The sequence below is a fragment of the Heteronotia binoei genome, chromosome 21 (genome assembly GCF_032191835.1).
Source record: "Heteronotia binoei isolate CCM8104 ecotype False Entrance Well chromosome 21, APGP_CSIRO_Hbin_v1, whole genome shotgun sequence".
Classification (NCBI taxonomy): Eukaryota; Metazoa; Chordata; class Lepidosauria; order Squamata; family Gekkonidae; genus Heteronotia; species Heteronotia binoei.
The window spans coordinates 6,547,230-6,557,771 of NC_083243.1; the positions used below are offsets into that span (position 1 = coordinate 6,547,230).

The following is a 10,542-nucleotide window of genomic DNA, read 5'->3' on the forward strand; positions in this document are numbered from 1 at the left end:
AAATGCACCTATGCTGAAAATCTGGTGCCTCTACCTCAAAAAACAGGACCCCTCCCCAAACCCCAGATACCCACAGATTGATTCTCCTTTATACCCTGTGGGAATCAGTCTCCATAGAGAATAATGGAGTTTCCCCCTTGCTTTCTGCTAACCCTGAAGGGGGGGAGGGCCTCCAAACCAGGGAATCTCCTGCCCCCAACTGGAGATTTAGACAACAACGAAAGGTGAAAGATTCAGTGAGGCCTACAACCCTCCAGAAGGCCTCTGAGGCCTGGTATAAAGTTTGCAAGAGGCCTGTGTTTCCCAGAACACCTCTATGCCCTGTGATTGGACTGGAGTGAGAGTGGAGGAAAAGGAAAGCCCAATCACCATCCTGGGGGCGGGGCCATGGGAGAGAGCATATAAGGCCCTGTTGCCGGGGGCAGGAATTCAGTCTTCTCTGGGGAGCTGAGTGAGTGGGTGAAGGGCTGTTGCCAGCCGAAGAGGAAGACCCTGATCCATCCCATCCAATCCATCCAAGGACGGTGGTGGGCTGAACTTAGGAGCACCCCCAGGTTACGGTTGCCAAACCCCAGGCGGGGGCCCAACCCCCCATTCACGCTCATCAGAAAGTGGGAGGGGGGGGAGGGAAATGTCTGCTGGGTGCTCCATTATTCCCTATTGAGACCGATTCATAGAATCCTAGAGTTGGAAGGGACCTCCAGGGTCACCTAGTCCAACCCCCTGCACAAGGCAGGAAACTCACAAAGACCTCCCCCTAAATTCACAGGATCCTCATTGCTGTCAGGTGGCCATCTAGCCTCTGCTTAAAACCCTCCAAGGAAGGAGAGCCCACCACCACCCGAGGAGGCCTGTGGAAACTTAGAATCCTAGAACTGGAAGGGACCTCCAGGGTCATCTAGTCCAACCCCCTGCACAAGGCAGGAAACTCACAAAGACCTCCCCCTAAATTCACAGGATCTTCATTGCTGTCAGATGGCCATCTAGCCTCTGCTTAGAAACCTCCAGGGAAGGAGAGCCCACCACCTCCCAAGGAAGCCTGTTCCACTGAGGAACCGCTCTAACGGTCAGGAATCCTAATAGAATCCTAGAGTTGGAAGGGACCACCAAGGTCATCTAGTCCAACCCCCTGCACAATGCAGGAAACTCACAAACACCTCCCCCTAAATTCACAGGATCTGCATTGCTGTCAGATGGCCATCTAGCCTCTGCTTTAAAACCTCCAAGGAAGGAGAGCCCACCACCTCCCAAGGAGGAAGCCTGATCCACTGAGGAACTGCTCTAACAGTCATAGAATCATAGAATCCTAGAGTTGGAAGGGACCTCCAGGGTCATCTAGTCCAACCCCCTGCACAATGAAGGAAACTCACAAACACCTCCCCCTAAATTCACAGGATCCTCATTGCTGTCAGATGGCCATTTAGCCTCTGTTGAAAAACCTCCAAGGAAGGAGAGCCCACCAGCTTCCGAGGAAGCCTGTGGAAACTTAGAATCCTAGAACTGGAAGGGACCTCCAGGGTCATCTAGTCCAACCCCCTGCACAAGGCAGGAAACTCACAAAGACCTCCCCCTAAATTCACAGGATCTTCATCGCTGTCCAATGGCCATCTAGCCTCTGTTGAAAACCCTCCAAGGAAGGAGAGCCCACCACCTCCCGAGGAAGCCTGTGGAAACTTAGAATCCTACGTGCGGCCGCCTCCTGGTTAACCCCTTCGCCTCTGGGCCCTCCCTGGAGAGCCTGGGAAACTCCCCGAGACTGGGCAGGCCAGCTGGAGCCGAGCCGCTCCCCTGCCTGCCCCCCCCCGCCTGAGTTAAGGCTTTGGCCCAGGGCTGGCCAAATTGTGGCCACGCGTGGCTCTTTCGCACATAGCGTGTGGCTCTCAAAGCCCCCCGCCCCATCAGCCGGCTTGGAGAAGGCATTTGTCTCCAGAGGCTCGGAGAATGCATTTAAAGTTAAAGCTGCTTTCTTTCTGCCTGTCTCCCCCATAGGGTTGCCAATCCCCAGGTGGGGGCAGGGGATCACCCGGTTTGGAGGCCCTCCTTGCGCTTCAGGGTCATCAGAAAGTGGGGGGGAGGGGAGGGAAATGTCTGCTGGGAACTCTGCTATTCCATAGGGAGATTTATTCCCATAGAAAATAATGGGGAATTGACTTGGGGGTATCTGGGGCTCCGGGGGGGGGGCTGTTTTTTGAGGTAGAGGCACCAAATTTTCAGTATAGCATCTAGTGCCTCTCCCTAAAGTACCCCCCAAGTTTCAAAAAGATTGGACCAGGGGGTCCAATTCTATGAGCCCCCCAAAAAGATGCCCCTATCTATTATTCCCTATGGAAGGAAGGCATTGAAAAGGTGCTGTCCTTTAAATGTGATGGCCAGAACTCCCTTTGGAGTTCAATGATGCTTGTCACAGCCTTGATCTTGGCTCCACCCCTAATGTCTCCTGGCTCCACCCCCAAAGTCTCCTGGCTCCACCCCCAAAGTCCCCAGATATTTCTTGATTTGGACTTGCAACCCTATGGCCATCTAGCCTCTGTTGAAAACCCTCCAAGGAAGGAGAGCCCCCCACCTCCCGAGGAGGAAGCCTGTGGAAACTTAGAATATAGAATCCTAGAGTTGGAAGGGACCTCCAGAGTCATCTAGTCCAACCCCCTGCACAAGGCAGGAGACTCAGAAAGACCTCCCCCTATATTCACAGGATCCTCATTGCCAAATCATTAATGATTTGGAGTTGGGAGTAAGTAGTGAAGTGGCCAAGTTTACAGATGACACTAAATTGTTCAGGGTGGTGAGAACCAGAGAGGATTCTGAGGCACTCCAAAGGGATCTCTTGAGGCTGGGTGAGTGGGCGTCAACGTGGCAGATGAGGTTCATTGTGGCCAAGTGCAAACTAATGCACATTTGGGCCAAGAATCCCAGCTACAAATACAAGTTGATGGGGTGTGAACTGGCAGAGACTGACCAAGAGAGAGATCTTGGGGTCGTGGTAGATAACTCACTGAAAATGTCAAGACATTGTGCGATTGCAATAAAAAAGGCCAACGCCATGCTGGGAATTATTAGGAAGGGAATTGAAAACAAATCAGCCAGTATCATAATGCCTCTGTATAAATTGATAGTGCGGTCTCATTTGGAATACTATGTGCAATTCTGGTCACCGTACCTCAAAAGAGATATTATGGCATTGGAAAAAGTGCAGAAAAAGGCAACTAGGATTATTACAAGGTTGGAATACTTCCCCTATGAAGAAAGGTTAAAACGCTTGGGGTTCTTTAGCTTGGAGAAACATCGATTGAGGGGTGATATGATAGATGTTTACAAGATTACACATGGGATAGAGAAGGTAGAGAAAGAAGTACCTTTCTCACAATGTGGGCATTCCATGAAATTGCTGAGCAGTAGGTTTAGAACTGATAAAAGGAAGTACTTTTTCACCAAAGCGTGTCTAACACATGGAATTCATTGCCACAGGAGGTGGTGGCGGCTACAAGCATAGCCAGCTTCGAGATTGGATAAACATGGAGCAGAGGTCCATCAGTGGCTATTAGCCAGAGAGTATTGTTGGAACTCTGTGTCTGGGGCAGTGATGCTCTGTATCCTTGGTGATTGTGGTGGAGGGGGCACAGTGGGAGGGCTTCTAGTGTCCTGGTCCCACTGATGGCGCCTGCTTTTTTTAACTAATGTGTGACAGGATGGGCCATTGGCCTGAACCAACATGTCTTCTCTTATGTGACACAGAGTGTTGCATTGGAGGAGCCACTGGCCTGATCCAACATGGCTTCTCTTATGTTCTTATGTTGGACTAGATGGGCCACTGGCCTGATCCAACATGGCTTCTCTTATGTTCTTATGGACCTCCTGATGGCACCTGTTTTTTTTGGCCACGGTGTGACACAGAGTGTTGGACTGGATGGGCCACTGGCCTGATCCAACATGGCTTCTCTTATGTTCTTATGAGACACAGAGTGTTGGACTGGATGGCCATTGGCCTGATCCAACATGGCTTCTCTTATGTTCTTATGAGACACAGAGTGTTGGACTGGATGGGCCATCAGCCTAATCCAACATGGCTTCTCTTATGTTCTTATGGACCTCCTGATGGCACCTGGTTTTTTTGGCCACTGTGTGACACAGAGTGTTGCACTGGATGGGCCTGATCCAACATGGCTTCTCTTATACTCTTATGTGACACAGAGTGTTGGACTGGATGGCCATTGTCCTGATCCAACATGGCTTCTCTTATGTTCTCATGTGACACAGAGTGTTGGACTGGATGGGCCATCGGCCAGATCCAACATGGCTTCTCTTATGTTCTTCTAGTAGTGACGAAAGCCATGTGGAGTGGTTTTCAGGCTCCCCAAAATCCAGGATCTAATCAAGTGAATCCCACAGTTCAGAAAGGGACCTCCATTGTTTTTGGAGGTGTTGTTCTTCTTACCTAACACTTTATGTCTATTGAAGTGATACATACAGTGGTTAAGAGGTCACCAGTCCCTGTGGTCGTTTTGGGGTCCAGCTCCCCTTAAGAATTAGCCCCTTGCCAGACTGAACCCATGTAAGGTGGGCTAAGCTTTTAACTTTCTTAGAACCAAACAGAGATGGCCAACTTTTCCAAAGAACCATGGAAGTATATCTAAAATTGCTTGGTATGTAATATAGCAAAATGATATGAAATTATATGGTCTACAAGCCACAGCAAACCCTCTTGAGCTGACCTGCCAAGGCAATTCTCAGATGCTCTCCTTGTGATAACCTTACAGCCTCTGTCTCTCCTTCCCTCTAGAAAGAAGTGTGTCTTCATAGCCGAGTCACTCAAGGTACCTTTACCCAGCTGGAGGTGACCCAAGAGCAGGCGAAGGAGATGGAAGAGGTGAGAACATGGAGGTGGCACGATATCGAGCAGAGGCCCCCGTCGCTCCCAAGCTGGGAGTGGTGCTGCTGAATTACAGGAAAACACTGTGCCAGTTATGTCTTTCCAGGTCATGCCTATCTCAGACGTGCATTGCCAACGCTTCCGGCAGTTCCTCTACCGAGAGGCGGATGGGCCCCGAGAGGTTTGCAGCCAGCTCCATCGACTCAGCAACCGCTGGCTGAAGCCAGAGAGGCGCTCCAAAAAGGAGATCCTGGACGTGGTGGTCCTGGAGCAGTTCCTCGCCATCCTGCCCCTGGAAGTGCAACGCTGGGTCAGAGAATGTGGGCCAGAGAGCAGCTGCCAGGCGGTGGCCTTGGCTGAAGGCTTCCTGCTGAGTCAGGCCGATGAGGAGAGGCCCGCAGAGCAGGTGAGGGGGTTCCCTCCGGGTATGTCCCATTCAAATCACATTCCCTGATCTGATCCTGAAGTTCCCCTGAGAGATATTTGTCCGCGTGGTTTATTCTTTTGCAAAGATATAATACTTACTGGACTCCAGCAATGTATAAATTGTTCTATTTCCCCAAGTGTTAATCCTCCATATGGGAAGTGAACAGCCTCCTTCGGCAGCCTCTTCTGCTAGGGGATTTCTTATCCCCCCGGATATCTCACCAGGTGCGGCTGGAAGGGTGCAGAGTCCAGGGACGGCAAACAACAGCAAAAATGGGCTCCTGTGTTAAAACAGTCACAGCTATAGAAAAGACAGGGAAATGCACCCCTCATGCAATTCAGTATCATACATCACAGTGAACTTCGTATGTTTTGTGCAACATTAAATATATAGTTATATGCAATTACTGTGTTAATACAAGACGTTCAAGAGCAGCTTGGGCTTGTCAGATGCATAAATTGTAGGTCAGAGCGGCCACTTTTGGAACTGTGGAAGATTTTACCGTTCCGTATGAATTCTTGGGGAGGAGGAAATCTTGAAAACGACCTCACTTCTGGTGGAAACGATCGCTGGGCAAGGGGCCCCAGGAGCAAGAGACTTCAGCGTCTTTCTAAGAGTTTCATTGTCTCCCAGAGTTTTTCGTCTCGTTAAATAATTCCTTGAGCACTCTGTTTGAAGGACTTTTGTATTTTAGAGCGGACTCCTTTAATGAGATATGGACTGAGTAACCTACTTCTGGAGACAAAAGACTTGAACGTTTTGTATTCATGGAGTCATTGCATATAGTTTCATATTTGTTGTTGTTGTTCGGTCGCAGTCGAGTCCGACTCTTTGCGACCCCATGGACAAAGGCTTGCCAGGCCCTCCTGTCTTCTACCATCCTCCGAAGTCTGCAAGTTTCATATTTACTGTTGTATAAAACATATAAAGTCCCCTGTGATATAAGGTGTTGAATTGCATGAGGAGTGCATTTTCCTGCATTCAATATAGCTGAGTATGGGAGTGGGGCGGGAAGCATTGCTCACTCTCTTCCATTCCATCTCTTTCCGTTCTCCCTGGCTGCTGTTCCAGGTGTGGGGACCATCCGTGGAGAGAGACGCAGCATTCCCCGAGGCGGAAGAAGCTTCCCTGGAGCGAGAGCAGAGGGCGCACACCAAGGAGGGTGCCCAGGATGCCCTCTCTTGTGGTAAGGACCCATTTTGCCTGCATGTGATTGGGGCACCCTGTGAATGGGATGGGTAGAGAGTTCAGGACAGGAAAAGAATTAAATACTTCTTCACATAACAAACAGCACTCAATGTCTACGACCTGTGATTCTTCTTGAAGGGGATTGGACACAATTATAGAGATGGTACATTCCTCCCATTCATTGAAATTCTCATATCTCACCTTCCTTCCATAAAAGGAAGTCAGGGTGGCTCAAGAAAGAAAAGGAAAGGCAGACAGACTTGGGCAGAGCTATTCCAACTGGTGGAAACAGGGAGCCTCTGCCTCTTGGGGCAGCACTGAGCGCTGAAAGCCAGTTCCTAGGGGCCAGTAATCAGGTGGCTTCTGTGCCAGGCTTCTCGGGGCACTGGGCAGGCCCTGCGGGGAATAGGATGCTGAGGTAGGAATGAGAGGCTGCGGTCTGGCACCCCAGGAGATTGTGGGGAGGACTTAGCTTGACACTGATATTACCCTGGCTTCTCCAGAACGCTCAAGTGATGTCTGGTTTTTGGCTGAATGTGATGGTGACATGTCATGTGCTGTCATTTCCATTCCCTTTTCCCACCACTAGACCTGACCTGAAGGCCCAGCCAGCAGGAGAACGGGATTCCTGGGCTTTTGGTCTGATCCAGCGGGGATGCTGTGACCTTTGAACTCCAGGGTTCATAGGGCACATTTTAAGTCTCACAGAAGCCTGAAATATGTTGGTGGCCTTTGTCACCCCTGAGGCTCATGCGTACTTCTCTTCTGCCTCTCCCAGAATTGAGTAAAAGAATGTGCGTTGCATGTACGCAGGACAATGTTTCAGCCTCCTGGGAAGGGAGTGTGTGAAGAGGGGAACAAACCAGCCAATGGAGTAGGAAGTCACGACAAACACCCTTCCTCCATTCTTCTTTTTTCTTTCTCCTTCCTCCACAGGTAGCGGAGAGATGCTGTTGAATCCTCATGTGTTTGGGGGTGTGGAAACAGTCCAGGTAGGGGAAATAAACAGGGAACAACCTTGGGGTGGCTTTTGCTCCTGCAGTTTCTACAATGGTCCAGGAGAGAGAGGCTATCCCCAAGACAAGCCATACATCCTGCACCCTTTAGACCAGTCCCTTCCAGTGTGCAGTCTCTGAGGACTAAATCTGCTTGTTCTTTCAGCGTCCCTTTTCCGTTGAGGAGGTGTCTGTCCGTTTCACTCCAGCAGAACGGACCCTGCTGGATCCGGGCCAGAGTACTCTCTACAAGGAAGTCATGTGGGAGAACTATTGGAGCGTCATCTCTCTGAGTAAGGAAGATCTTCCACGAGTGCCGAAGTTATAACTTGAACAGCAATAAATCATTTTGAGGACTTTCCAGCTCCTTGCCCAGTGTTGTGGCCTTCGCCCAAGCGAGAGAAATTGTCCTGGTCAGAGGCCAGAGACAAAGGTGGGGATGAGAGACTGGTATGTAGCAGCTGCAGGTCGGCAAGCCAGACATGTCCAGGTGCTCGCACAAATCCCAGAGCTGGGGGGTGGCTCTGGATCAGCTGTTGGTGGTGAGTGTTGGGCAGCCTGCAGCTCACCAGCCTGTTTGCTGGCTTCTGCAGACTCAGAGCCAGCCATATGTGGCTCCCTTTCTCCTGAGAAGTCCTCTCCCCCAGGGGACTTTGTGGAGAGCTCCCATGACAGAGACGCTGGGAAAGACTCTGGGAGGGGCCAGATCCTCATTTCTCTCTTGCTAAAATTTACAAAACCCCCTCTACTCTCCGCGATGGGATTATAAACATCCCCTTGAACTGAGATCTGGAAATGATCCTGTTAAGAACCCAAGCCTGGGTCCCCCTGGGTTACTAGTCTTTGTACCGGAACAGCACCCAGTTCAGTCGGTTCACAAGCAGAGTGGACACAAGTCAAGCAGGGACTATATAAAGATTTATACAGAATGTAAAAACAAGTCATCTACAGTTCTAAAGTTTTATGAAGGATGTAAAAACAAGATGTCTACAGCTCAGAAGAACAAGAAGATATTGGATTTATACCCTGCCCTTCTCTCTGAATCAGAGTCTCAGAACGGCTCACAATATACTTTATATTCTTCCTCCACAACACACACTCTGTGAGGTAGCAAGGGATGAGAGAGCTCTCACAGAAGCTGCCCTTTCAAAGACAACTCTGCAAGAACTATGGCTCACCCAAGGCCGTTCCAGTAGCTTCAAGTGGAGGAGTGGGGAATCAAACTCAGTTCTCACAGATAAGAGTCCACACACTTAACCAGTACACCTATGTTAGCCATTACACCAAACACTTAACCAGTTCAGCAACAGAAAAACTATTTTATGTTCATGAAATGTCTGGCATTAGGTGGTACCTCTCCTTACACCATAAGTATTCCAGCTGTAGCTTAAGTTACTCTACATAGTGCAGTTCATCAGAAGAAAGCGAGAAACATCCAAGTGCACCAGCATGGCATGAGCATAAAGTCTGCATGGCCTCTCTCTGGTCTATACCGGTATTATACTTTCCACCCCTTTCGGATCAGGTGTCTCAAATGAGCCAATCAAGGGTCCTCCAAGACGGAATCTTCCAGAGGCTGGTAGCACCATTCCCCTCTCCCCTACATCCTGATTACACAGCAGGATTAATCTCACAGTTAACCAATTATCAGAGTCTTGAGTCTGGCCTTGAAAGAGATAAGGATGTCACCTGCAGAGAGAGTCAAATCATGAACACCTGCAAGGCAGACCAGGCCGCTTAAGAATCCCGTTACGCCTTGCGGGGAAGTGGGGTGCATTGCCTCACAGATCCGTCCCACTTGTACCAGTTGGGATTATGGGCTATGATCTCGACCACGGTTCCATCCTCCCAGAAGAATTGTTACTCTTGAGTTTCTTTCCTTCCCCATATAAGAATGATCTCTCTCTCTCTCTTTATCTGTGTGTGTGTGTGCAAAGTTAGACCGAAGTGTAAGAGAGACATTGGTGGAGAAAGAAAAGAGTCTCGCATCTGAAGAAAGGCTGGAGAGTTTCTCAGGAGGATCCGACGAACATGTTTCCTTCCCAAAGGAGGTGACTGACGGTGAGTACCCTTCACGGTTATGTCAAGAGAACAGGCAAGGAATAGCCAATGGAAATTTCTGATTCACTTCTGAGAAACGTTTGGCTTGGTACAGTCCTACAGCCTGCTGGGTAAAGAGGCCTTTTGGGAACTGGGATTTGGAGGGTCAGGAGTTCCTTCTGAGCAAGAGCTGTGGCTTTTGAGGGGATGAGGGATCCTTAAATATAATATATCATAGGTACGTTGGGGGGGGGTGTTATGTCCAGGAAAGCTGGAGGAGGTGAAAGGGCCATCAATCTTTTCTTCCTGAAGTCACATGGGTGTTTTGGGATCTTACCTGCCCCCTCAGGCATTAATGGGATCTCTTTATTCCAGCAGAGGGTGATCGGAAGAAGGAAGATGGTGATGAACTTGATCAGCAGTTGCCAGAAGGAGTTAAGAATGAAGACTTGAGAGAAAACATCAGGAGTCGAGGCAGACCTAAGAGAATGAAAGTCAGGCACAGGGTTGAGAAAAGAAATGTAAGATGGCGTATTGTACATCTTCCAAATCAGAGAATAATGAAGGCAAGTACATCCATTCAATGTCGAAAGTATTTCAAAAGTAGATCAGAGCTCCTTGTGCACCAAAGAACCCACAGAGGTGAGAAACGCTATGGCCATCTTCAAGAACATAGAAAAAGGCACGCAGGGAAGAAACCTTTTGAATGCTCAGAGTGTAAAAAGAGATTCACTCACACTAGCAGTCTTCAAAAGCATCAGAGAACCCACACAGGGGAGAAGCCTTTTCAATGCTCAGAGTGCAGAAAGAGATTCAGTCAGAGTGCCAATCTTCAAAGGCATCAGAGAACCCACACAGGGGAGAAACCTTTTGAATGCTCAGAGTGTGCAAAGAGATTCAGTCACAGTGCCAGTCTTCAAACGCATCAAAGAACCCACACAGGGGAGAAACCTTTTGAATGCTCAGAGTGTGCAAAGAGATTCAGTCAGAGTGCCAGTCTTAAAAGGCATCAGAGAACCCACACA

General features: G+C 49.3%; 1 protein-coding gene across 1 annotated transcript; it reads left to right on the forward strand.

Annotated features, from left to right (window-relative positions):
- The first annotated feature begins 427 nt into the window (after nt 1-427).
- Nucleotides 428-7,838, forward strand: LOC132590032 (neurotrophin receptor-interacting factor homolog). The gene is made up of 6 exons (XM_060262867.1): nt 428-554; nt 4,778-4,864; nt 4,974-5,273; nt 6,366-6,480; nt 7,419-7,474; nt 7,644-7,838. Exons 2-6 carry the CDS (start codon nt 4,856-4,858, stop codon nt 7,803-7,805), a joined length of 642 nt encoding a protein of 213 aa, XP_060118850.1. The 5' UTR covers nt 428-554; nt 4,778-4,855; the 3' UTR covers nt 7,806-7,838.
- The last annotated feature ends 2,704 nt before the right edge of the window (nt 7,839-10,542 follow it).